Below are 27,292 nucleotides of genomic sequence, written 5' to 3'. Positions count from 1 at the left end.
AGAAAATCAAATACATTTATCTCCGTGGAGCCTTTTGTGAACTGGTTGGGCATATTTTAAATAACCCTGGGAACTGTTAGGATTATTAAAGCCTTTGGCTCCTCCAGGTTTTTTTTTTCTTTCCTCCTATTCTCCCCTATTCCTCCTTCCAGGCAGTGAGTAATGAAGTGGTAGAGCCCTTCCTTTTCTCAGAGCCCCAAGTGGATTGGAAAAAAAAGAAGTTAAATAAACTGAAGCCCATTAGTTAGGCTTTATGTAAGAAACTGGGTCTGCATTGGCTGTATGGATGGGCTGTGCTGGGACAGAGAAGTCTGGGGGCCTGAAGTGTCCATTTTTAACCAGTGTTCACTGGCAAGTCTGTTTTCTTCTTTTTTAGTTACCTCAAGTCCTGAGACTGTTCATTTTGTAGCTCTCACTTGATGCTCAGAATGAGTCTGCATTAATCAGCTCCTTTAAGGCTCCATCTGGAGCCATGCTCCATGTGAGGAGGCTGCCTTGGGTTCCCTGCTGGTGTCTGAGTGCCCTGGGAGGGGGTGGCTCAGCCTCCCCTCCTGTGCTGGGGCATCCAGGGCTTCCCTGGGGCTGGGGTCCGGCCAGCAGCACATGGTGGGTGATGGCCAAGCCTTGAGGGTGGCAATTCCATCTTCCAGTCCCGCTTCTAGCCCAGGAAAAGCCTTCCTTGCCTGTTGTGTGCAGAGTGAGGGCTGCATGTTTTGAGCTGAGACCTGGGGCAGTTGCAGTTGAGCATCTCCGAATCTCGGGCGAGGCAGGGGCTGGAGGAGGGGTTAACTTGGGCACTCACAGCCCTGAATGGGCTCGAGTTTCTCCTGTGGGCTGGTTTTTTTCTTCCCTTCCCCTGAAACAGGGATCAATTTGCTTAGTGCAGGGTTTACTGGCGGTTACCTTGACTGTGTCCCTTATTTCTCCTTGATGAGAACTTGAACAAGCCGCTTGTGTTTGCCTCCCAGAGAACCGTGAGAAACGGGCTGTGTGTGTGAGGCACTGTGGTTTGCTCATTCTATTCAGCCCTTTGTATATTCAAATTCTTCTAGTTTGAGTTCTTGCTGTTCTGCCAGATTTCCATACCATTGATGGGTTTTCTGCATTAATAAGTTTCTCTCCCCCCTCCCTCCCATACCCTCGCCACCTTTTTGCAACTGGTGAAAAGTTTTTCTGAGCCCTCTCCACATTGATTTTCTTCTCCTGCTTGTCTCACCAGCTCTCAGATGTTTTATTTTGCAAAGCGTTAATAGAATTTTCCTTTTGCCACTGCACTTTATCTATTCAGGAGGTTTCAAGAAGTCTCATTGTGTCACTGGACTATGGAGGAAAGAGGCTATTCTTCTGCTACAATGGCTGCCCTAAAAAATAACGCAGGGTGGGGTAAGCACAGAAAGGGCAGAGACGGAGATAAAATGTTCTGACCTTAGGAAAGAGAAAAGATAACCAATTAGACATTGTTGAAAGGGCACCAGCTGGCTCAAAGAGCACCCCACTGATCATTTTTTCTTCAAGGCATACTTGGGCCGCGACTGAACTCAGCTGCAGAGACGCTCCCCCCGTGCAGGTTTCATGTGTGCAGTGTCAGGGCTGACCCTTTTCCAGGAGCTGCTGCCCAGCCCTGATGCCAGCAGTTGGTGCTGCTGGAGAGGGGCAGTGCCCACTGCAGGGTGCCTGTGCTCCTCGGGGCCCCGGGAACCTCCCTCCTGGATTAGCCCTGCAGCCCCTGCTTGTTACTGCTAATAGGGATTTATTTGCATGAAAAAGATGCCTGCCAAGATCATCATTCCAGCTTGGTACACATGGCACAGAGCCCTGTTTGCCCAGAGGATGGTGTTGTGTTGGACAGGTGGGAGAAGGAAAGGGAACTGCAGAGCCCAGTGTGGCCGGGGGCTGCAGCCAGAGCCCCTCAGCCCTGCAGGGCTGGGTCTGGTGCCATTATCAGCCCCTCCTCTGCCCCTCAGCCCTGCAGGGCTGGGTCTGGTGCCATTATCAGCCCCTCCTCTGCCCCTCAGCCCCTGGAGGAGCTCTTGAGGCTGCACAGGAGCTCTGGGGTGCTGCTGCTGCCTGCAGTGACTGAGGCATGGCCATGCTGGAGCATCTCTTCTCTCCCTAACCAAGCCAGCAGCGTTTTTGCAGTCCCCAGCAATGTCCTTGCAGGAGGAGGTGTCATTTTGGCAGGACAGTAGAGCCTGCACTCAGGCTGGGGGGACAGGAGACGTCCCTGTGCTCCTGCACATCCAAGAGCTCCAGGGGTTCTGGGATGGGGTTGGAGAGAGAAAATTCCATATTGAACCTTTTGCAGCAGGGGTTGGGTGGGGACAGAGGGTGGCACTGGGAGCTGTGATGCCCCAGGAAACAGCAGCAGGTGCAGTGTGTAATTTTTGGTTCCAGTGAGGCCAAGACCTGCGAGAATGAAAAATAAAGATTGCTGAGCAAACATAACCCTGGAGCAGAGATAAGCAGGGTGAAGGGCAGCCTGGTCCTTATCTGCCTCCTGGTATTGCTCATCCTGGGGAGTTTTCCCCCCTGGAGGGCAGACAGACAGCAGGACACAGAGGGCTCTGTGCCTAATGCAGTTTGGGTTTTTCAGTGCATCAGCATCTTTAGGTCTCAGACAAGATGGGTATCAGGAGACCTGAATTTCTGTACCCTCTCAGGCCACTGCTGGCACTTTCTACAAAACATTTTGACTGAAAAAGTTAAGAACAATTTAAGCAGAGACAAGTTTTCAGATGAATTTCAGGCATCATGTAAGGTTTTGCTGCGCTGTATTTTTTTACAATCTCCTGGAACATATTATTAGTCCTTCAGAACCTCAGGGAGGTTCAACTTGTGTTTTCACCACCTTCCCAAACTCTTCCTCCCCAGCCAAGGCTGAAATTTTTCACAGACATAGGCTGGATGTCTGTCTGTCGCCTAAGAGGACACTTGGGGGGACAGGTGGACCCTTCAGTGGCACTGGGTGAGATGAGGAGAGCATGTAACTGCATTGTAGATCACTTAGCTGAAATAAATGATTTATGGAAAGCCAGAGTACAAGCTCAAGGAAGTACAGAAAAATTATTGGTGGGAAAAAAACCCCAAAAACCTCAAACAAACAAACAAAAAAAATCCCAAAGCCACACCCCAGACAAGCAGTGGAGTCCTTTAGAGGATGAAACCTTTTCTTTAAAGTTCTTCTCCCTTCCTGCAACACCTTCTGTAATTCAGTGTTAGAGGTTTTCATCATCCCTGAGTTTACAGCAGGGGATTGCAAGTTTAATTTCATCTCAGAGCTTGTCCAGGCCATGTCCAGTGCACATGGACCCACCTGCCCCAGTCCTGCAGCCTCAGAACAGCAGCTCGAGGTGTGATAATGCTGGGGAATCAACCCCAGCACCACATCCTTGTGCAATAAGTGCAAAATTTTAGGTGTGGCTGCACAGATTAAATGGAGGTGGAATAAATCATGCAAATCCTAATGAAAGTTGAAAGCAATTTGGTTGCACTTCAATACGTTTCATCAGTCATCTCTCTTCTGAAGTGGAAATGCCGAGCCTGATGCGAATTAAAGTTTCTCCCTCCTCCCTCTCCCCTCTCTCCAGCAGCTTTTCAAAAGTCCTTTTGAAAACCTCTGAATACCTTTCTTGGCTGACCAGATTTTACCCTGCTCGTACCTCTTTTAACCTAATTCTCAAGCAAGACAGTGACTCTAAATTTGGAGGAGTCATGGGCTTGATTTGCATCCACACTTCCTCCCTTGACCCTTCCCGGTCTCCCTGCGAAAGGGAGATGAGGCACGGCCAGGGACTGATGTGAAGTGGAAGAGCTGCTGAGATATTTGGCTGTTCAGGGCCAGCATTTCAGTGGTCACTGCTCTGCTTCAGGATCAGCTGTCAGCCAGGGCAGGGAGGGGGACAGCAACAGGATCCCAGGAGGAGGAGCTGCCCCTGGCCAGAACCAAGGGGTTCTGCTCTGCCTGTCCCCCTCCCTGGTGCGCGTGGTGTGTCTGAGCTGCCAGCTGTGTTAAAGCACAACTCTCCCCTCTTTGTCTTGCAGGTAGAGGATGCCATGCTAATGTTTGACAAGACGACCAACAGGCATAGAGGTAAGAGGGACTGGGGGCTCTCACCTCACTGTGTGTGGCAGCTTCTGCATGGGGGACCAAAAACCAGATTCAGTGAGATGAGCCAGTGGCTAAATCATGGCACTAAATCCTCTGTCCTGCAGGTAGCAGAGGAGGGGTGGTTGGCATGGAATGCCCCATGCACGTGGATTTTCTTGTTAGGAGTGTCTTTCCTGGTCAGTCTAATGGCCAAAGTCAGGGATTGTAGTACCCTGGAAAGTTCAGCAGCAGTGAGCAAAAGCCTTGCTCAGGAAGATGAGCTCTTCCAGCCAGGGAGAGTGTGTGAGCAGGCAGTGCCCTTCCATTTGTAACAGGGACCTCTTCAAAGCTCTTGCTTAGGTTGAAAAGTTCAACCCGTGACAACTTCCTTTTATATCCAGGGAATTTTCCACCCTTCCCCATGAAATCCCCCTTAAATGGGCCATAAATACTCCTCTCCATTCAGGATCTCAGCACGGTGTTTGTTGCATTTAAAAGCTGCCTGGTGAGGAGCTTTGGTGCCGGGCACAAGGGCCCCCATGGCCCTGTGGCCTGGGGGCAGCTGGGGGGCTCAGCTCCCAGCTAGGGGGGCACTCAGCAGCTTTGGCCTCTGGCACAGGTGCAGGTGTCTCCCTTTGCTGAAATGTCCCAGATCCCAGGCTGGGTTCTCTCCTGGCTGTGAGCTCCAGATCCCAGGCTGGGTTCTCTCCTGGCTGTGAGCTCCAGATCCCAGGCTGGGTTCCCCCTGGCTCTGAGCTCTGATCAGATCCCAGGCTGGGTTCCCCCTGGCTGTGAGCTCCAGATCCCAGGCTGGGTTCTCTCCTGGCTCTGAGCTCCAGATCCCAGGCTGGGTTCTCTCCTGGCTCTGAGCTCTGATCAGATCCCAGGCTGGGTTCTCTCCTGGCTCTGAGCTCTGATCAGATCCCAGGCTGGGTTCTCTCCTGGCTGTGAGCTCCAGATCCCAGGCTGGGTTCTCTCCTGGCTGTGAGCTCTGATCAGATCCCAGGCTGGGTTCCCCCTGGCTCTGAGCTCTGGTCAGATCCCAGGCTGGGTTCCCCCTGGCTCTGAGCTCTGATCAGATCCCAGGCTGGGTTCCCCCTGGCTCTGAGCTCTGATCAGATCCCAGGCTGGGTTCTCTCCTGGCTGTGAGCTCTGATCAGATCCCAGGCTGGGTTCCCCCTGGCTCTGAGCTCTGATCAGATCCCAGGCTGGGTTCCCCCTGGCTCTGAGCTCTGATCAGATCCCAGGCTGGGTTCCCCCTGGCTCTGAGCTCTGATCAGATCCCAGGCTGGGTTCCCCCCAGGCTCTGAGCTCCAGATCCCAGGCTGGGTTCCCCCTGGCTCTGAGCTCTGATCAGATCCCAGGCTGGGTTCCCCCTGGCTCTGAGCTCTCTGTGCTCTCAGCTCGCTGTGCCTGCCCTGCCCAGGCTGTGCTGCCAGCGTGTGCAGGAGGCTGTGCAGGGACAGGAGAGCAGAGCAGGGCTGTGTGAGCCCTTCCTGTGCAGGATCCTGTCTGGTGTTGCCAAGGTGACCCTGCTCTGTCCCTGGCTCGGTGCTGCTGTAAGCACTTCCAGGCAGGAGGGCACAGCAAGTGTTGGTGTCTGTGCTCTGGGAGTGCTGAGCTCTGCTCTAGCAGCCCTGCCTCAGCCCTGCTTCAGCATTTCTGGGCTCTTTGGGGAGCCTGCAGGCCTGAGCCTGGGTAATGAGCCCCGCAGGATGCGTTCCTTGTCCAAAACCATCTTTCCACTGCCTTACCAGGAGCAGAGTCTGCTGAAGATGAGCGCTGCAGGTCTGGGGGGCACCTTAGCTCCTGTGAAACCTTTTGGGTTTTCCACAAAGGGCTTTTTTCCCACTATGTGTGTTGAAGATGAGAGGCAACAGGTCATCCTTTCTTTTACCCCCTGGGAATTCTGTGAATTTATTGGCTAATTTTTTTAATAGCTTGTTTTTCCTACATGTAAGCCATGACATTTTGCTCCGCATTAGCATCCCTGTGTGAGCTCCTGGATGAGATCTAAGTGGGGAGGAACTAAAAGCCCCTAAGGACCAAAAGCAGGCTCCAAATGCCTCTGGATGGAGGTGATGTTACCCCACAACCTCCCCTGAGCCCCACAGTCAGACTGTGCACCCAGGTCTGTCCCTCTGGGGACAGGTTGGGCTGGAGTCCCTCTCCTGGTGAAGAAGGGAGATCTCTGGCACTCAGGAGACTCAGCTCTGTTTGGGAGGCTGTATCCAAGGGAACAGGCTTACCCACTGCTGGGAGAAGGGCAGTGCTGCCTGTTTGCTGGGATTAGCCAGAATTCTGTGAGCAGGGAAGAGGGGCTGCACAGCTCCAAAGGACAGAAGGGGCTGAGCTCTGGGCCCTTCCCTGCCAAGCACAGGTGGGAGGAAAAATCAAGTACAAAAGGCAGAGTAAGTCATCTTCATCTTCACCCTTGAATTTATCCAGCCTTTTGTGGCATTTCTTCCTGCTCTGCACAGGTAGCTAGTGCTAATCAGCCTAATGAACTGGCTCAGGGCTGTGGTGATGAAGTGAGTTCTGCCGCCTCCACCGCCGATAAAATCACCCCACATTTTACAAATTGTGGCACTCTGGTTGTGGTGGAAGCGTGTTAAAAATGCACTAGTGTGCAGCAACAGTGTTAATGGCAATTCTTAATACCACTTGTGGGCTGCAATCTGTATCTTCAAATTAGCCAGGGGAAGGAGGAATGGCAGATAAAACATCCGCTGTGGTTTGCTGCCGCTGGTCTCTGCCTGCAATAATCACCCTGGGCACGGGGAGGGAGAAGGATTAAAATTCACTCCCACTGCTAGAAGGTGAGATAAATTTCCTTGCAAGAAAATGGAGAGGGTTTGTTGACATAATTCTGGCACGTGTGTGTTGCTCCTGTGTGTGCATTTGGGGAGTGTGGAACTCACCTGCCCCAGCACTGCTCGGTGGAAATGCAGGCATTGAACCAGGCAGAGGAAAAGGGGTTTTCAAAAACTGCTCACCCTGCCTGGAAAACCCCACCCAAAATAAAACTTCATGCCTGGCATGGAGCACTTTGTGTCTGTGGTGGACTTGATCTGGGAGATCTTTTCCAGCCTTAATGATTCTATGATTCTATAACCTTAGAAATGCCATCAGGCCAGTCATGCTGTGTCTCTGCCAGGGGTATTTTAATGTCCAGCTATTCCTGGATGTTCTCTAAGGAAAATAAGACTCAGCTCTTGCATTTCATGCTGATCTGTTTAGCCATATTAAAGGCAGGCTGCAAAATCTGTGTTTAATTGGAGTGATTATGTTTTTGTGTATTGTAGGCAAGACAATCCCTAGAATCACTGGGATGTCTCCTTCCAGGGGTTCTTCTGGCTGTGGGCACACAAAGAACCAGCACCTGATAAACAAATACCCCTGGGGCAGCTTGTTCAGGTGCCTTTTTTTTTGGAAAGAAAGTGTTGGTGATCCTCTATTTCTGTACTACTGTATTCCTGCAGTCTTCTAAAAACCACACACAAAACTTCTCCCAACATTCTGGCAGATCACTTCTGTCACTTTTCTTCACTGCTTAAAATTTCATAGAGCTGAAAATTACTGGGTCAATCTTGAAAGGATTCAGTAATTGGAAAGAAAGGGGAAAAAAAGAGGGTGGTGTTATTTTGTTACCCTTGCAAAGTGCAGATAAAATCTGGAGTTCAGCATTAGTTATTGATCTTTGGGGGTGGAGGGAGCCTGGCAGGATGATGATGTCCTTCTAACTTCATTATGGAGAGGAGCTCCAGGAAGCATTTCAATGTGCTGGGCTGGGGCAGTGCCCTTGGGCTGTGCACAGGGTTTGTCATTCCAGCAAAGCTGAGCGGAAGCCCCAGACCCAGCAGAGGCTGCACGAGGAGGAACAGAGAGGGAGGCACAGTTACATCAGTCCAGGGCTGCCAGGGTGGCCTGTCCTGAGCTGATCCCAGCAAGAGGTGAGGTGAGCCAGGAGAAGGGCTGCAGTGGTTCCTCACCTCAGTGGGATGCCCTTGGTCCCAGCCCGGCTGATCCCTGCCCAGCCTGTGCCCATTCCCTGGGTCCCTGCAGCCTTCAGCCACTCCAGGAGCTGTCCAGGGCCCTCAGCACAGCAGCCCCCTGTCTTGGATTCACAAAAAGCCCAAGATTTTGCGTGAGTGACCCCCCCAAGCTGTAATTGCAGGACTGAGTGTAATACTATATGTTTTTCAAAGCCGTCCAGCCCCCAGAGTTATTTTCACATCAATTAACCCTCTTGCACAGTTAAGGGTGGCAGTGGAGAGAGGAGGGAAGTGACAACGTGTGATTTGGACTCCTTTAATCTTAAAACTGAACAAAATTAATGCTAGGCAGGCTGTCTGCAGGGTACAGACAGCATCCTGGCTGTTGGGGGTTCAGATATGCCCAGGGACGGGCGCTGGCTGTGCAGAGCTCTGTGGTCACTCTGGGGCTGCTGCAGCCTCTGCAGGGCTCTCCTGTTCCCTGGGCTTGTGAGGGGCTGCCCAGGCAGGGGCTGAGCATCCCCTTGGCTGCCAGGTCCTTGCAGAGGGGCACCAGGAGGGGCACTGCTGGTGCCCTCGTGTGGCACCGTGCCGTGCCCAAGGGTGGAGGTTTATCTGAACACACAGAGCTCAGAAAGGCTGGTGCTCCCCATCCCACCAAAACCACACCCCACAGCACAGGGGGGCTCTCCCAGCCTTGCCAGGGGCTCTGCTCTCAGGGAAGAAGGGGAGGGTTGAGCTCCATGGCTGTGCTGTGTCCACCCAGCAGATTTCAGGGCGTGGGTGTAATTGCCCAGGTGGAAGCAGTTGGCACAATGGTTGTGTTTCTTGGGAGAGTCAGGAGTGATGCTGTTAGGGAGATATTGGCTGTGCCTTGGCAAAGGAGGAGGCTTTTCTGAGGAGAAAAACAGCCTTTTGTGTTCTGTCCAGCTGCCAAAACCTCGGTTCTGGAGCTGATCTCTGAAGTTATAATTGACATTTTTATAGATGAGATATAAATATAATTAAGTCACTGCAATTATTTGTTTATCGCCATCTCCCTCAAGTCAAGCAAGGTCATGTGCATTTAAGAACTCGTCCCCAGGCAGTTTTGAGAAAAGAGTAGTTAAAATATATAGAAATAATTGCCTAATTTGGTCATTTTGAGTGTAGCTTTTCTTGGCAGCAGCTGGCTGTAGCACCGAGCATCCTTAGAAGTGCTTGGTGGGAGCCTTCCCTCAGCTCCCAGGTTGTGCTTTTTGGGAGGACAGGGCTGAGGCAGAGCTGCTCCAGCAGGTTTGACCCACAGGTTTGGGGAGAGCATCCACAGGCACGGCAGTGATGCTTTTATAAAACATAAATGCTTTAAGGGCTTTGGATGAGAAGTGTGCCGCAAGCTCTAAATGGAGGCAGCGTTATTGTTATTGCTTCCCGGGGTGAGCTGGGCTGTTATTCCCCTGTCAGCTGGATCACTTCTCAAATGGGGCTCCAGAGAGTGCCAGGGCTGTGCTGGGCTCCCTCCCCTGAAACCCATCCCAGGCACTGGGGCTGGAGCAGAGTTTAACCCTTGGTGACACAGCTGAGCAGTGTTTATCTCCTCCAGGGGATCAGGGGAGCAGCAGCTGCCCACAGGGTGTTTGGAGAGATTTTTAAGCAAATATTTGCTTCTAAACTTCACGTGAGGGCTGCAGAGATCCATTAGTTAATATTATTTACCATTTACACACCTATCAGTGAACACCATCAGTCACACCTGGCTGTTTGGATTGCAGCAGTGACATGTGCCATGTTAATATTTTATATGTGTGTGTTTTTAATATTACATCCAGCTTATAAATATTCATTTCTTAAACACATTAACGGCTGCAGTGCTGTGGAGCAGCGCTGACACCTCTGCTCCGTGTCACCAGTTCTCCTCTAGCTGGGGATCCAAACTGGGAGCTGGGATGGCAGCAGCATGAGGAGGGCTGCTCTGCTTTCAGGGCTGGGGGACACTTCCCAATATTCCCATTTGGCACCAGTTTGCCCCCCTCAGGCTCTCACCAGGTGTGGGGACTGTCAGTGTCCCCCTGGGGCAGTGCCGTGCCCGTGGCTCACCCAGCTCTCTTTTGTGTTAATAAACACAGAACAAAAAGGAAAAGCTGCCAATTCTTGGATCCATCTCCCCTGTCTTTTAATTTCCTGGCCGTGCCTGTGGCTGCTGTCTGGGGACACCTGACATGAAGTGTAAAAATAACCAGAGCCAGGCCAGTGTGAGCCCCCATCCCAGCTCAGAATAGCACATCAGGCTCCTCCAGGACATCATGGAACATCTCGGGTGCCCCTGGCCTCACGCTGCATAATGCCACCTGAGGCTTGCAGTAATTGCCCACTCTGTGCTGTCTGTCAGACCTTATTGCTTAATTTTGTACCCATAATGAAAATTCCATCCAGAGGAAGAGACGAGCGAGCAGCTGCCCCAAGGAGGAGATGTCTGTGGATGCTTCCTCTGAAGGAGGGGAGAGGCTCCACTTGGGCAGCACTCAGGAAAGTCTGGTCTCTTCAGGAAGTGTAAAGTGAGGGTTGTGCCAGTATTTCTGAAGTTTTCTAGATGAAGATCATGGTTCTGTCACACTTGCAGGGGGTGAGCTTGTGTTAGAGACACCACATCCTGTGCCCAGCTGAGGCTGCCTTGAGGAGTGAGGTCATTTAGTACGAGCTCAGTTTGCCTTCTCACTGTCACTGTCACTGCCAGCTTGAGTGACAGAGAAATTAGCACAAATCCTGGTGATCTCTGAGCAGAAAGAAGCCCTAAAAGCCACGAATAAGTTCTTGCTTGTGAATCTACCCAGCTGATGAAACCCAACCCCTTTTGCTTCCCGAATGCAGGAGCCAAGTGATTAGCAGGGAGCACTCTGAGCCTTGTGGGACTGCTTGGAAATGTTAATTGAGGAAAGGCCAGAAACGGGAGGAGAGCAAAATGCAACATTTCCATAGACAGGCAGTGTGCATACAACAGGCAGAATTAAAATCAGCCTGGTGACCTTGAGGAAAGAGGCAGCTCTCACAGCGTGCCCAAAAATGTGATATGGAAACAGGGAGAGATGCTGCTTCTCTCCCTCCCTGGCGTGCTGGCTCCTTCTCCTGTGGGTCACAGACTGGGCACGTCCTCTCCAACCTGCACAGGGGGAGCTTTTGTTCTTCACACACCTGTGCTTTCTGTTGGTTGGGTTTGGTAATGAATCTTGTGGGGTTTTCGTAGGGAAGGTGAGGAGGATGCTGCAGAAAGGGGCTGGTTTGTCACCCCACAGTGAATGTTCCCTGTCAGCTGTGCCCAGTGCTGCTGAAGCCTTGAATTGTACAAGGTCATTGCCACATGTAAAAGCCTCCTGGTGATCTGTTTAAACAGATAACACATCCCCTATCCCCGAAATCTTGAGATTCAGCAGAAACAGAGGTTACACAGATAATGCCGGTAACGAAGCTTTTGCCCCTGAGCCTCTGTCAGAGCAGGCTCCACCACTTGCTCTCCCCATCCTCACATCCCTGGTGTGGTTTAAGTGTTGGGAATGTGGGGGGATGCTGATCCAAGCTGTAGGTGCACCTGGGCAGCTACCTGAGCTCAGGTGTATGCTGTGGCTGCCAGGGTTGTTTGTGCAAGGCAAAAGCTCCAAGTGACTCTGCTGCCAAAGGAGGACTTGTCAGGGAGGTGGAAAGGGAAGATTTCTTTAATTAGTTTGATTAAATGTCCTGGCATGGAGTGATTTTTGCTTATCCTGTATGTTTTTTGTATGTATAAGCTGAAGTAAGAACATCTGGCACTTTTTTCACTGGATCCGATAGAATAAGTTGAAAAACTGCTTCTTTCAGAAAACTGCAGGTCGGCACATTTGGGTTGTGGGTTTTATCTTTTTAATTTATTGAGTGTTTTCTGGACCAGAAAACTACCTTCAGCCAGAGTAGTAATTCACAGATTGCTCCCCATTTTCAAGCCCCTTCCCAGTTCTGAGAGCTTGCTGAGTTCTCTGCCGTGGGAGGAATCAGGAGTGAGCAGATCCAGTGCCATTAACCCCCCTCAGCCCTCCTGGGTCACTCCAGACTCCTTTGGGAATGGAGCCCTGAGTAAGCCCAGTGGATCCCAGGTCAGATGTGGCAATGGGAACGCTGGGTGTGGATCCAGGCCGGGTCTGTGGCTCACACTGTGACCACAGAACCATCTCTCCATATTTACTCTCACTGGGACCACTGCCAGCCCCAGAGCCAGTCAGGTGGGGGTTGAGGGGTGACTTCAGTCACAGCAATGCCCTGGTGATGAAATCTCCCTCCCTGCCCCTTGCAGGAGTCACACATGAACACACGTGTGCTCCACACGTGTCCACAGAGCACTGGAAATTAGGGCAGGATCCGTAGGGAGCAGCCTGGCAGGAGAATTCGCTTCCTTGTGGCAACAAATATTACCCTGTCAGCTCACAGGGAGCTTGGATGAGCTAAAATCACTTTAAATCTTGGTGGGGGCTTGGCTTTTGCCATTTCTGTTCCTGTTCTAGCAGCTCTGTTCCTCCTCACCCTAACCCAAACCGATAAAGAGGTGAAAATATTGGCTTTTGTGCTGCCTGGATGCAACTGCAGGAAAAGAAGAAAGTCAGATTACAGAATTGTGGGGTTTGTTTCCCGTTCCCCCACTCCTGGTGCCATCCCACAGGTTTTCCCCTGGCCCCTTGGCCTCGTTCTGCTCCTTCCCTGGCAGGGCAGGGGCACAGAGGCTGTTCCATAGCTGGCCCTGTGGCTCAGGAGGTTTGGGAGCAGCAGGAGGGTGTGGGAGCTGGAGATGGGCTGCAAACCTGCCCGGGGAAGGAGCAGCTGCAGAGGGAAGATGGGAGCAGCTGTGGGTATGAAATTAGTCATTCTATGAAGAAATGGATTTGATAAATAATAAAACAGTGGTATTAACAACAGATGCTTTCCAGGTCAGATGACTTTGATAAAAGCACCCAACAGCCGTGGGTAATGGTATGAAAAATATGTATCTATATTTATAGATCTATTTATATGAAAAGGCATATAAATAAGTGTGTGTGTATATGCTCTCTGTAAATGTACCTGACATTTTATTTCTGGTTTAAAATGACAGTGGAAGTGTTGCTGCTCCCGTTCTTCACAGGCTTTTGAGACTTGTCAAGAAAACCTGAAATTTGATCAATTCCCCAAACCCAGAGCTCCCTCCCCTCCTCTCCACAGCACAGGCTCCATTTGTTTTTATACTCATACCTTTTCATTTTGATAACTGTTTTGATTTGTAAAATACCATGCCTTATACAATGTTTCCTTTATGATGATGTAGTGTGCTCTTCTTATCTTTCACCTTAAATCTTTGATAAGAGCATTTTAAAAATGAAATTGCTACCTGGCACCATTACACACTCCTGGCTGCCTGCCAGCAAAGAGGGAGCTGCTGGAGGGGAGAGGAGAGGAGAGAGGCTCTGGAGAGGCTTCCCGAGGATGCAGGAGCTGGGTTGGGATGGAGGAGGCTGAGGAAGGGGAGGAAGCACGGCAGGAGTGACCCCTGCCCACCACAGCTGTGCCGGGTCAGTGCCAGCCCTGCTCCTGCCACGCCAGCATCCCTGACATTCCCCTCCCATCCCTTCTGAGTTCTGCATTAATCCAGTGCCTGTCCTCTCAGGGAACCTGCAGGGGTCACTTTATTTTCCCCTCGGAGCTGTCAGGCTGAACTTTGGCCATGGGATGTTTTGGTAGGGTAGCCCAGCACTGCTGGAGTTTCCTGCACGTCCAGGTAATTGAAATGTTTTTGGATAACTGCTGGTGGTGCACAGAATGTGATTTATCAGGGGGGACATCAGCAGTGGGAATATCAGCAAATAGAACTGTCTGACGTGGCAGGTCGTTTTTATTTTAATGTGCTGGATTTAATGAACTCTGGTTGTTATAATTCACACAGTGGTGGAATGCATCCATCCCCCTCCTGATGACATTGGTTGCTGCTCTGCCCTTAGTTAGTGCTGTTCTTATGGCAGGAGAACTCTCCCCCTTGCACTCCCAAAGTGCCAGGGCTTGGCTGATAAATTGTTAACATTTAGCATTCAATACTATTAGCAATAAACGTAGCTGAAAACTTCCCCAGGTCGTTCAGGCATTATAAGTTGTTGTTGTTGTTGTTGCTGTTGTTGTTGTTAATAATAATAATAATAATAATAATAATAATAATAATAATAATAATAATAATAATAATAATAATAATAATAATAATAATAATAATAATGGGATCTCTTGGAAGGGTGTTTGCAGAGGCTGGAGGGTGTTCCCAGGTGCTGGGGACGTGGCTGTGGCCATTCCTGCCCTGACACCTTCCTGGGGCTTTGTGGGGTTGGAGAGCATCGAGGTCAGAGCCCCACATCTGCTGTCAGGTGATTTAGCAGCATTTGTGTCCAGCCTAACCCAATCTATCTCACCTCGCTGAGAAGAAAAAAAAAAAAAATAATCCTGCATCAAAATTACTGCTTTTGGAACTGCCTTGTCTCTTTTGAGTAGGGACTGGAGACAACTAGACAAGCTTCAATGGAAGCGAATAAAGAAACGTTACTTTGTGAACACAATCTCTGCTACCAGTCACTTCTCAACAGCCATTCAATCAAAATGCTAATGGCAAAGGCAACAAGGGAGTGAGGTTATTGTAATCCTAATTGATAGGCTGCAGGGATGGGGTTTGATAAGTGCTGTTGAAGAGATGTTTTTGAAATATGATTCCCTTTAATTACAATGATACTAATAAAAACTGAACAAATGATTTAATGATAGTTTTCTAGGTAGCAGCCCAAAGATTTTTGTTCTGGTTATTTTGGAAGTTATTGGGTTTTTTTTTTTTCTTTTTTGAACCAGAAATTATGGAAATCACCTTAAAAATAAAGCCGTAGTGGCAGGTAGTGACTTTATCTCGACTTGCGTGGCTACTTTCCATCAGAATTAATACTGTCACCTCTGAAGCTCTTGAATAAGAAATCCAGTCATTTATTTATACAATAGACTTTGCTGAAAGCCCACAGTTGAAGCCACACTGCATGTAGGAATGCATTTAATATCTAATGCTTATAATAATTAGGATCAATTATGCCAGCGAGGATTTGAAAATACATTTTGAGGGGGGGGCTGCAGGATATTCAGGGGGTTTTACAGCACGGGTTGGATGGTGTGAGTGGAGATCGTTGGCATTCGGAAGCAGAAAGCTCCAAACTTTCCCAGGGCAGCAGCATTTTCCGTGTCCCCTGCCGGGTGGGAGAGCTGTGCCAGTGCTCCATGTTCTGTGACTTGCTTCTTGCCTCTGGAAATAGGAGCACAAACAGGAAGGGGAGATCTGTCACTGACAGGCAGCCTCTGTCTCAGCTAATTTTTGATGATTTAATTGATAGCAAAACAAATAATTTTGGGGGGGGTGTGTGTTTTGCTGCTGTTGGCGTGGGCAGGGGCTCCTGGGACGGGGAGGATGCTCTCTGCTGCCTTTCAATTTGTCAAGCTCTCTCTCAAAGATCTGCCAGAGAAGAAAGGGTAATTAATAGGCTTGAAGTCATTTCCGATGTGTCAGTATTTCTGCCTTGCTTCCAAGTGATAATGTTGGCTGGCTCGAGGCCCCCGGGGAGCCTTCCATCTTATTAACTTGTCTAGGAGAAACAGTGAGTGGGGACAGCTTGGGCCAGTGGGTGACATGAAATAAGGATTTGTGCTGCAGCGAGCTGTAAACACGGGGGCCAGTTGAGTAAAAAGTGGAAAGGAAAAAAAAAATAAAGGAAGAAAAAGATATTAAAAAGGCCACTGGTCACAAGTGCAGCTGATGGAGGGGGGATGTGCTTTATTTAGGGCAGCCTGTCCTCAGCACACAGAGCTGGAGCTGATATTGTGCTGTGTCACCCATGGCCAACTTCAGCAGGACCCAAACTGGGTCCTGGTCCTGTCTGGGTCCTTTTGAGTCCCCTGTGGTCCAGCATGTGGCCTCTGCTGCTGGAAAACCTCATGTTAGATGGGCTGTGGGGGTGTTTGTTTTAAGCAGAGGTGAACTTGGAAGCCTGGGGCTGTCCCATGGGTTGGGTCCCATCCTGCCCAGCTGATAGCCCTGCATGGCCAGCACACAGAGCCAGCACCCCGAGCAGCTCAGAGCCACCAGTGGCTGCTGGAAGGGGACCTGTGTGTCAGCAGCCCCCGGGCTGCTCTGTGTGCTCATGGCTCTGCCCTTTGCCAAGGCTGTGCACCCACCTGCGCCCTCACAGCAGGGCTGTGCATCCTCAGCTTCACCTTCTGTGCCTTTCTTGGCTCAGTTTTAAATTCTCCTCCACTGCACAAGCGTGAGAGTGGCTTCAGGAGCTGTTCAGGGGGACCCAGTGGGGACAGTGCTGGTCCCAGTGGACAGACTGTTCCTCGGGGCTGTTCCTTTGAGGTGGTTTGAAGTGGCAAACCTTGGTGTTCTGGGCCACTGGGAAGGAACAGGATGTATTTCACGTATTGACAGGTTTTTGTTCCTTCTCTGTTCTCTGCTGATCTCTCTGCTGTTTGTCAAGCTCACCTCTCCTGTTCCAGAGAAGTTTTTATTGCTGAACATCTCTTGGCAAAGTCTGAGGTGGCCACAGTGAGGAAAGCAAGGAAGCCACCTCAGAGCTCTTCAGGGATTAAGCCACTTAACTGGCAGGTTCTTCTCTTCCTCTGCAGAGCATGTCTCTGCCCAATGGAGTTCCCCTTGCAAGCACTTATTAGGGAAGCTCTGGTATAATCTAATTAAAATTTGGTTTAATATTCTGTGAAAATGAAAACTGAATCCTCCCTGCTTGAAAGAATGACCGTGCATGTATTAGTCCTCTGTTTTGTTGTTGTTGTTGGCTTATTCAAATATTAACACTGCCTGCACGCTCAAAATGATGGTTTGTGTCCATTAACAGGGCTTAATTCCCAAATTTAATGATGAGTGATACACAGGAGTTAGTGAAAGCTGCTTGCTGGATATTTTTTATTATGTTTTTTATGCTAATGTTTCTTCCTGGAGGTAAATAAGAGGAGGGATTGCTGGGCAACATTATTACTGTGAAATTAAAATAAAGTCTCATTATTTGAGGATGGAATTTAGTGGCTGAAGGTTTACTCTTCATCTGCAGCTTCATTCTGAATTCTTCCAGCTAATTACCTGCTGATTAGTTGAGCACAGGCATTGCTCACCTTGGCCTTGAGCATCAGGTTATCTCCTGGGCAGGGTGTTGGGGTTGGATGTATTTGGTGCATGTGGAGAAGGTACTGACCTCCAAAAAATTGGCAACAGCAACTTCCCTGCATTTTCTGGTGAGACTTAACTCTTCTTTAGGGAAAAGCTTTTTTGGGAGGAAAAAAAATATATTGAATTTAAAGCTGGATTTTAGTTAAAAAACAGCCACACTTTTTTATTCTTGCATTGAAGATGGGAGAATTACCAGAAAGTCAGAAAACCTCCAGCTATCTGAATGTTTTCTTCCCTTTCCCCACCTGTCTTTCTGAACTTGATTTATGTGGAAATATCTCTGTTGCTGATCTGTTGAAGGTTCCCTTCAGTGACCAGCAGAGAGGCTGCTCTGTGTGTGTCTCCTGTGGGCAGAAGATAACTTTAAAAAGCACAATGTTTATCTGCAGAGAGCAGGAGCCGCGGGATGGATCACCCAAAACTTCTCTGCACAGGGAGCAGGGATGGGAGGATCTGCCAGGAAAAAGTGTTGGGAAAACCCCCTCAGAGCAGATGTGGGGATTGCAAAGTCTCTGGGTGACATCCAGGGCACTTTCCCAGCTCGGGCAGGGCAGGCAAAGCCAGCACACCCTGCTCCCTCCTCCTCCTCCTCCTCCTGGAGGACAGGGCACTGGGGCTGTGCCAGGCTGGAGGGGCTGTGACCGGCGCTCTGTTGTGATGGCAGCTCCGACAAGGGCTGTGTGCAGGGTTTGGAAGGAGAGCCCTTATTCTTGAGAGTTTGAAGGGAAGGTGCTCAAGGGCACAGCGAGGCTTGGCAGGGAGAGCAGCCTGGCTGCACCCAGGGTCAGAATGGCAACCACGGGGTCGTGGTGTGTCCAGCTCTGTGTGAGAGCACAGAAGCAGCCAGCAGAGAGCCCACAGACCTGGCTCAGTGTGCTCGTGCCACCGGGGATTGTGCCATGGAGCCCCAGGTGTGCCCAGCCCTCGTGCTGACCACTGAGCCCTGGGGCTGACCAGCCTGGCTGGGGCTGACACCAGCTGGGGTGGGTGAATGTTGAAATGACCAAAACAGCCAACAGCTGCTTTCATACCAATTCCCAGGCTCCCACAGCTGACCAGAGATGATTTTGGCACTTGCCACGAGCGTGCCCAGCCAGAGCAGTGGCCATGCAGGCACCTCTGGGGGCTGCGTTATTTCCCAGTCCCTTTGTACTCCAGGGATGGGAAATAATGCAGCCCCCAGAGCTGCAAATCTCCCATCCTAGGATGGATGGGTGCTGTCAGGCAGGTGCCAGCCCCACCAGGCTGAAAGCACGATGCCATCGTGAAGCAGATCAAGACATGAAGTCTTTAAAGGCATGTGTTGGATGTGTCATATCACAAGGGCTTGCTGTGCTGCTGATAAGGATCAGCCACACGTTATCTGTGCTTCCTCGCTGTACATTTCCTACAAGCTGATAAACTTTGAGCTGGATGGGAACCAAGTGTGCCACATCTGGAACGGGGCTGGAATAGCTGCCCGGGGGCTGACAACGGGGTGATAACAGGACCTGCTGTTCCAGAGCATTCTCAGCCCCTCTGTCCAGGGCTGGTGGGCTGCAGGTGCTGCAGTGATCGTGCCAGCCCAGCCCTGCTCCACAGTGGCCAGCAGAACAGATAAATACCAGAGAGAATCAGTGTTTCAGGAGGGGGATGCCTCGCTTCACTTGGCATTTCAATCTCCTCCAGCACCAGGTTGGAATAAGCACTTTTTTAGTGTGTGATGATTTATTTTGTTAAAAACCAAAGCATTATTCATAATTATGCAGTTTTATGAGAGTATCCATAGCAGTGTTCTTCCTGTGGTTGGCTGTGGGAGCTGGAATAATATTTGAGCAAGAGCCCTGGGGAAAGGACGCGCTCACATTCGGCGCGGGGCTCAGCCTATTGAGCTGGGGTATAATTACCTCTATTCAGCACCACTGCTCCAGTTATCAGCCAGCGTCAGGGGGAAGGCCAGAGCCTCAGAATGACACAGATTGTTAGAGAACATCAAACTTTTTTAATGCAGTTAATGATCCTCAGCTATAAATAGCCTGTTCCTGGTGACTGGCACTCAGGGTTTGTGCTGAGCTGCACGGTGCTGTGGTTTGTTGGGGTTTCTTTTCTCCTTCCACACATACTGTAGGTCCTTCCACCCAAATGCTTTACAAACAGGGTAAATAGACCCTTTCTGGGTCAGGAGGTGAAGGTCCTGCCAAGCAGGAATATGAGGTGGGAGTCTGGCAGCTTCATCCTCTGGTCCTTTTGACTCTTGTCCCCCAGAATAGGGATGGCTCCTCTGGGGCTCCCCACCTCTGCCATGCCACTGAGTAATCTGGGAATGGTGAGACAGGCAGCTTTCTTGTATGCTGTGCCCCACAATTTCCTCTGTCCTCTCTCCAGCTAAATAGGACTGTAGGTTCGTGGAGGAGAGTTTGGAGATGGGACTCCCTGACTTTGGTGGCAGCTGCAGCCCAAGAGCTCGAAACAAGAAGGGCTTGGTCCAGAGGAGCCCTTGTCCTGGCAGTGCCCTGCTCTGACCCAGTAAATCCTGAGCAAGTGTAAATCTGCTGGGGGAGTTGTCTGCAGGAGGCCTGGCCAGAGCATTTCTCTGTGCTCAGGCTGCATCACGAGCAGTTCCTGCTCCCTGGGAGTGCACAGATCCCTGTAGGTTGCTTTACCCTTTTCAGGATGGGATTTGAACCAGCCAGGAAGTCTGAGAGCGGCGCTTGAGAGCTCGGAGTGTGCAGACACGCTGAGCCTGTTGCTGGAGGCAGGGTGTGGGGCTGGGATGGGGCACCAGGCCGAGCTCTAGAGGCTTTCTAGCCAGCAGCACTGCTCACTATCCCAGCAGAATAATGCCAAACCCCCCAAAACCCCGACCTGCCTGCTGAGCTGGAGCGCAGCGAAGGAGCGGCCGCGTCTCCCGCTGCCCGGAGCCGCGGTGAGATCTGCCACAGCTTTGTTCTGCACAGCCTGCAGGGACCAGGGAAAAGGTCATCTCACACACACTGCTCCTCCACAGAGAGCTCTTTGTCTGCTCTGAAAGCAGGGAAGCAAAGGGGATTCTCATGGAATGCCTGCCCTCCCTGCCCCCCGTGTTCCCAGCTCGGGTCAGGAGCCCGTCCGTGCTCATCCACAAGCTTTGGCTGCTTTTTGGGGTCTGGGTTTGCTCTGGCACCTGGGGACGAGCCCAGGCATGGAGCTGGAGGGCTGGGCACTGTGAGAACACCCCAGGGAAGGCTCAGGGTGTGTAATTAGTTCCCTGTTTCCCCTGCTGTGACTGCTGCTCCTGGCGCTTTTGTTTTTAAGGATAAAGATTTCAGCGTTTTCCCCGATGGTTTGAACAAAGGTTGAGCGCAGGGAGGAAATCCATAAAACAATGTCACCAAAACACAGGGAGGAGAGGGAAGCTTTAATAAAGCTTTGCTGGGCCTGTGCACCTGGGACTGGAGCAGGAAGGAGGCACTGGAGAAGGTCACCTCTGAAGGTGGCAGATGACAGAGCAGCGTGGCTGCGCTCGGGGGGAGCTTTGGCAGGAGCCCATCCATCCCAGGGGTTTGCTCATCCCATCCTGCAGCACAGGATCCCCTGGCGTCCTGGGGCTGGGCACAGCTGGGGAAGGTGCTTGTGCTTGGGCGGGACAGGGATGGATGGAGGGGAGACACTTTCAAAGGAGCCCTTCACAGCAGGGAGGGCTGTAGCTGTCGCAGGAAGTCAGAGGACAAGGGTGAGGCACTCAGTGATAGCAAATCATGGATTTTGGATGGCTCAGCAGAGAAAGTCCCTCTCTTCTTACCTCATCTGTCTGTGCATGGTCTTGAGAAGCGGCTGCAGAGGAAGGGAAGCACCTGCTGTATCTGAGGAGCATTGGGAAGCCTATTTTAGATGTGATACTTTAAAATTTAGATGTCGTTATTAGCAAAGGGCTCTGGGTTTTGTGCTTGTCTTAGCCTTGTTTTCCTTCTCCTTTCCCAGCAGATCCCTTTTACAGAGCTGCTCTGCTCTGTGTGGTCCCTATTAAAAGTTTCCTTTCCCAGGGTGATTCTGCTCCTTTGTTGCATCTGGTTCTTGAACACTTTATACTATCAAACAGCAAAACTGCTTTTATTGATGCAGCAAAGAACAATGGGATTTCTCCAACAGTGCTCCCAAAATACGCTTGTGGCTATTTTTTTTTCCCCTTTTTTTTTTTTTTTTTTTTTTTATTGCTGGCTTCCAACAGTGGAAAAAATGATTAAGATCTGTTAGGTTTACTCTGGTCACTTCAATGGGAGGTTGGTAATATCCACAAACAGCTCCATAAATGGGTCATGTCCTGTGCTCTGGCAGGGCTGTGCTGCTGCCCAGACAGGCACGGGGAGAGCAGGAGCATCCTCAGTTTCCTGGAGGGCTCTGGGGGTCACAGGAGGCTGCTGGGCAGGTTGGGCAGGGGCTGCTCACACAGGGGCTGTGCCTGCCTGGCCCCAAGCCCTGCACAGCCCCTGGGGTCACCTCCTCAGCACAGCACAGCACAGCACACACAGGGAGCCACTCCCCAGAATGCCTGGATTCAGGTTTTCCATGTGAACAGGTGTCAGGATAAGTGTGTCTGCCATATAAAACAAAATTATGCCACGTTTAAAATGTGGCCGCTGTCAGTGTTTGCCCTGGACCTGTGTAAAATCTGATCACTCCTGACTGACTGGAGCTATTACTGTGGAAGCAAGTCTGTTTGCCCTGTTCCAGGGGAGGAGTGTGGAGCTGGGGGTGGCTGCTGGGGCCAGGAGCATCTCTGGTGTTAATGAGGAGCCACTGTGAGGGCTCCAGGCAGTGCCAGGGGTCTGAGCAGTGAGGGTGTGCTGTAGTGAGGGTGTCCTGCCCTTGGCTGCTGGAATGGGACAAGCTTCAAGGTCCCTGCCAACCCAACCCAGCCACAGAATCTGTGATTCTGTGTTACCTCACTCCACCTGTGGTCCTGGACAAAAATCAGACATCAAGCCTACATTAAAAGGTGTTTTCCCCCACCTCATGTACTTCTATCAGAGCTTTCCTGGGAACACACACCCCAGCAGTTTGAGGTTTTTTTTGTTCTCAGCCCGTGCTCGGGGGGAGAGCTGGGTCAGCATTTGCAGGGGTGTTTGAAGCTGTGTCCCACCCCCTCGGTGGTGGTGGGAGCTGGCCTCTCCCTGGTGCTGAGAGCTGGTTTCCAGGAATAGCTGAGCAAATACTTTGCTCTTCACATGTGTGTCCAGAGGAACAAGTGGTGTGTGCATTCAAAGCATCTGTCCTGGCCGGGCTCTCTCCCTCCCAGCAGTGTGCATTGTTTGCTTAGGCAAATGCTGATATGGTGTGTGAGCAGCAGGGATGGAGCCCTGGCCAGGGATATTAATAATGCCCAGGAATGTTGTGTGCTGCTGAAGTTCTAGCCCAGAGGGTCATACTGCACAGCTCAAAGGGATTGGCTTAACCTGAGGCTAAGCTGCTCATTTTTGCTGGTATTTCCCTTGACCCTAGTCAATTATTTCAATTCCTTGAATAGTTTTCTGTTGTTTGGTGCCTGGTTTGTTGTTCGTTTGCACTGTGATGTCTGGGGGCAGCAGGGTAGCAGGGAGTCCATGCTCTCCTTGCCAGGCAGGGCAGGATCCATGCAGGCTGCAGAGCTGCAGGGAAACTGTCAGGGGCTTGTGGGTGCAGCAGCAGCAGCATTTCACCAGGGCAGGGATGCAAATCAGCAGCTAAAGCACAGAGAGGAAAGGCACTGGTGAGGGAGGATGGGGGGCTTGCTGCCCTCCATGGGGGGAACACCTGTGGAATGTGCTCCCCTTGTTCACCTGGGTGAATGTGAGTTGGTGCCTCCCCGCAGGGCTGCACCAGTGTCACTCTGGCAGCACCAGTGGGCACGGGGTGTCCCTGCTGGGTGGGTGCTGTGCCTGGGGACTGCAGGGACAGCTGCCAGCAGCTCCACCAGCCCGTGCTGCAGCCTGGCCCCTCACCTGCCCATTCATCTTCTGCTGCTGGTGTGTTAACGAGGGAAGGACACCTGGCTGCTCCCAGCAAAGTGCCCTTCACTCTGCCTTCCGTCCTCTGCAGCGTGCAGGAGGGCTCTGCAACCTCTGCTGGCAGCCCAGGGCTCTGTGTGTGTGTTCTGGGGGGGCTCTGCCCCCCAGCCCTGAGCTGCCTCTGTGCAGGATCCAGGTGGGCAGGAGTCACCTTGGGCGAGCTGCTGGGAGCATTTTCCGCTGCAAAGTCACTGCTGGAGATGCCTCATTTCTCTGGGGTGCCCCTGGCAGCTGCTGCACCCCCGAGTCCATGGTGGGGGGTTAAATTGCAGCAGCACAGGCAAGGGGAGGGCTCTGGGCTTGGCAGGTGCTTGGAGAGGAGCAGCAGCAGTGGCAGGCTTTACCCTCATTCCTCCACCATGGAGCTGCCTTGTGCTTCTCCTCCACTTGCTGAAATCAAGCAGAGTTTTTTAAAAATTAATTTTTTAATTAAAATCCCTTTTAGTTTGGGGAGAGTGGTCAGCTCCAGGGACACAGAGACTCGGGAGGTGAAGCATGGCCCTGTCACCAACCAGGGGACACTGATTGCTGGTGCCTTTTGATGCCTTAGAGTCTGAAACTGGACCATTGCTGGGATGAGGCACAGATGGGCCTGGATGGGGGCAGGCTGGGGGTCTGCACCCACAAATGCCCCATTGCAGGTGGGCACGTATTGTCCCCCCTCTTTGTCACAGCTTCGGGCTCTTGGTTGCAGAAGAGACAGCTCTGGGAAAGAGTACTTGCACTTTTTTAATAACCTATTTCTATAATTGAAGGATTTCAGATTTCTTTTGTAAGAGCAAGCGCCTGCTTAAACATGGAGACAAATACAACCAATAATATGTACTTGAAATTTAATGCAGGCTAATTCATTTTGGCACAGTCCCAGATATGCTGATTAAATGGCCTGTGAAGTGCTACAATATCTTGATAATGTACATTCCACATTTGATTATATAATCAATTATGTTGCACCTAATAACATTTAAAATTAGTGGAAAAGCTGTGAGCAGATTGTATCAGGTGCAGAGTGGGTCTTGGGCAGCTTTAAAAAAACTTCTGCCAGAAGGAGCAAGCGTAGATGGATCTTCAAATACTGTTCTTCAGGAAACCAGAGACTTGATAAAATTCCTAAATTTTATCAAGTTAATTTAGTGACTTTAAATTTTGTTAATTTAGTGACTTGATTTAGAATAAAATAAGCTGTCTGCTGCTCCCCTGGTTTGCTGCTGGGAAAGGGACTCGCATTTTCTGTCTAGAGATGACCTTGCACCACGTGTTCAGAACAGCCCCAGTGGTGCTGGCAGTAATTCTGTGGTCAGACCCAGAGCTCAGCTCTGCCTGTGGGGCTTTTCCTGCACCCAGCAGTGGGAACCAGAGCTCCCCTTCACTGGCTCTTCCCTGCCTGGGGATCCTGAGTGTTCACTGCTGTTCCTCCAGCACGTGTGACATTTTCCTGTGCTGCTGATTCCAGCTGTGGGCACTGCCTGCTCCAGAGGGACCCCTCAGCTGGGTGCTCACTGTGATGGGCAGCCCCGAGCTGGTGCCTGGGAGCAGCCAGGATCATTTGGCAATAACTGTCATTCCTTTTGGGGAAAGAGAGTGCTTTTTGGGTGACTGGCAATGGCAGGTTAGGGGGAATTTGGCCTGGGTTTTATGGCCCTCCAGTAGGAGAGGGTTGATGGGAAACAAATGTGTTATGGCCCCAGACAAGCTGTTGCTCCATTTTTTGTTCTGTTTAAAGCAGCACTATCAACCAGTTGGAATATAGGCTTGGAGTATCGCAGGGAGTAATCTAATTAGTATGAAGTCAATTCACTAGTTCCTTTTGTATCTCGTGATTAAATAAGTGGGAAAATGGCTTGAAAATTAGGTGCTAGAACAACCCAATTACATTTCTGTAGCTTTTTGTATTCAATTTCATAAACAATTTTGCTCTTCGCTGGTTAATCAGTGAATGCCTTTTTCCAGTTTGAAAAGCACTTTTGAAATTATAATGCAATTAAATTGTGTGTGGATGTTCTGGCATAGCGAGCGCGAGGGCTGGGGGCCTGGCAGCCAGCCACGCTCTACCTTGACAGTAATGAGTTCCTGAGCTGGCAGCTTGCTGGTGTCATTCATAATATTGTCCAGGCTGGGATGCTGAGAGAGGCCCTGCTCCCTCCCCTGCCTCTCACTGGCAGAGGCTCAGCGAGCACATCCCCTGTGCCAGCAGCACCCAGAGGAGTTCATCGCTGAGCTCCAGAGCAGCTGCCTCTGTGCTTTTTCCTTTTTATTCCCCTCTTTTTTATTCTCTTCCTTGTGTGAGCCTTTGCAAGACTGGAGGTTGGAGAGGGATGTGGGGTATTAAGTGTTGTTTTCCTGGGATGTGACAGGGGTGAGTAGAACACCTCAGTGTCCTGTTAGCAGAGAATCACAGGATGGTTTGGGGTGGAAGGGACCTTAAAGCTCATCCAGTGAGAGTTTTTCAGTGCTTGCTGTTTGTTCCTTGTCTCGTGGTCAGTTCAGGCTCCTGGGGAAGGGTGACCAAGCCTGCCTGATCCCAGGATTTACAGCCCAGCAGCACAAGGGGAGAGGCAGAAAGCTGTGTTAAGAGAAAAAGAAATAGTGCTGGAAATAATGACTTGCTTGGCAGGTTTTAACAAGTTCAGTAATGGTATTAGGTGCCCTTGGCTCAAGATAGTAACCTCCTCTTAAATGATCATTACCTGGCTAATAAAGAGCTCGGCGCGGGTCATTACAGCTTAATTTAGACGTAGCATCCTGTTTGGTTTGCACAGCGTGGCCATCTCTCAGGTTGTTGGATCCATTGCCTGGATACGAGGTTGGGATGTGGGATTGCTTGGGTTTTCACATGGGGGCTCTCCCCCAGGTGTCCCTTCCCAGCCTCACCTGGGGAAGAGGAGCTGGCCTCAGTCGGCTCTGAGTGAGCACAGCCAGGCAGGAGGAGGTGCAGGAGGGGGGGCCCAGCCTCGTGCCCCCCACGCTGTCCCAGCCTCTGCTCCCCCCGACGAGCCCTTGTGCTTCTCTCGCCCCATTAGCAGCAAGTTTCGTGTGCAAATAATTACAATAACCAACCCCCACGCATTATTAATATTTTGAAGGCATCTCTTTGATAAGCCCATCTTTTCAGCCAATTTCCTATTTCTTCGGAAAGCAAAGCATCTTTCCTCCCAGTTTTGTAAATCTGTTGTTAAAAGGAAGAAAAGGAAATGGAAAAAAGGATTCCCCCCCCCCCTCCAAACCCTGACACCAGGCTGGGTTCTGTGCTGCCTTTGTCAGCCCTGGATGGAATTATGCATCATGAATAAAAACTGCTGTCAACATGCATTGGGTTCGAAAACATTAGAGCATATGGTATGTGATTATCTGTATTGTCAAATGCAATAAAGTGAATTTGGATATAATAAAAAATGTAATATTTTAGAAATTTGGTAATAAACTGTGGAGGAATTGACAGGCAGAGAGTATCTGATGCCTGTGGGCAAACAGATAAAGATGGCAGGACGTGGCACCCGGTGGCTGAGGCAGCATCAGGGGCTTGATTTTCTGATGGGAGCCTGGCTGGGCTGACTGGCACCCAGGGTGCTGCCCCTTGTCCCTTCTGGCTGCCAGAATCTGTAGGTCTCACTAATGAATAGGCAGAAGTACAAGGTTCCCATTCTGGTTGTAGATGGACTAATTGGATTTTACAAATACTTGGGGTTTTCCTCTCTGATAGCAGAAAGGAACCTGTTGGAGTCTGCTGTATTCTCCTACCCAGCAGCATTTCCATACTATTGGCTCCTTATGAGGCTGGGAAATCTGTACCTGAATAACAGGGAGTAGTGAAAGGCTGTTAGGGTGGGGCTGCTCCCAAAGAGTGAGGAAAAAGAAAAGGTGGAGATAATTTTCTCCTGCAGTATCTCCCAGTCCAGCCTGATGCTCTAATCCCCGAGCTGCTGACAAATCTGTGCCCGTTGTGACACGGATGTCCCCAGCAGAGAGAAGCTGAACTGGGAGCAAA

General features: G+C 50.7%; 1 protein-coding gene across 5 annotated transcripts in view; it reads left to right on the top strand.

The window, feature by feature from the left end:
• MSI2 (musashi RNA binding protein 2) overlaps window positions 1-27,292 on the top strand; it is a 198,570-nt gene that overhangs the window by 119,802 nt on the left and 51,476 nt on the right. For all 5 annotated transcript variants that reach the window (XM_066563230.1, XM_066563228.1, XM_066563229.1 and 2 more), the window contains exon 7: window positions 4,042-4,090. In XM_066563230.1, the coding sequence (XP_066419327.1) occupies window positions 4,042-4,090 (49 nt within the window). The remainder of the gene's footprint in view (window positions 1-4,041; window positions 4,091-27,292) is intronic.

This window comes from Molothrus aeneus, chromosome 20, assembly GCF_037042795.1.
Source record: "Molothrus aeneus isolate 106 chromosome 20, BPBGC_Maene_1.0, whole genome shotgun sequence".
Taxonomy (NCBI): domain Eukaryota; kingdom Metazoa; phylum Chordata; class Aves; order Passeriformes; family Icteridae; genus Molothrus; species Molothrus aeneus.
This window is presented reverse-complemented; position numbering and strand designations above follow the sequence as displayed.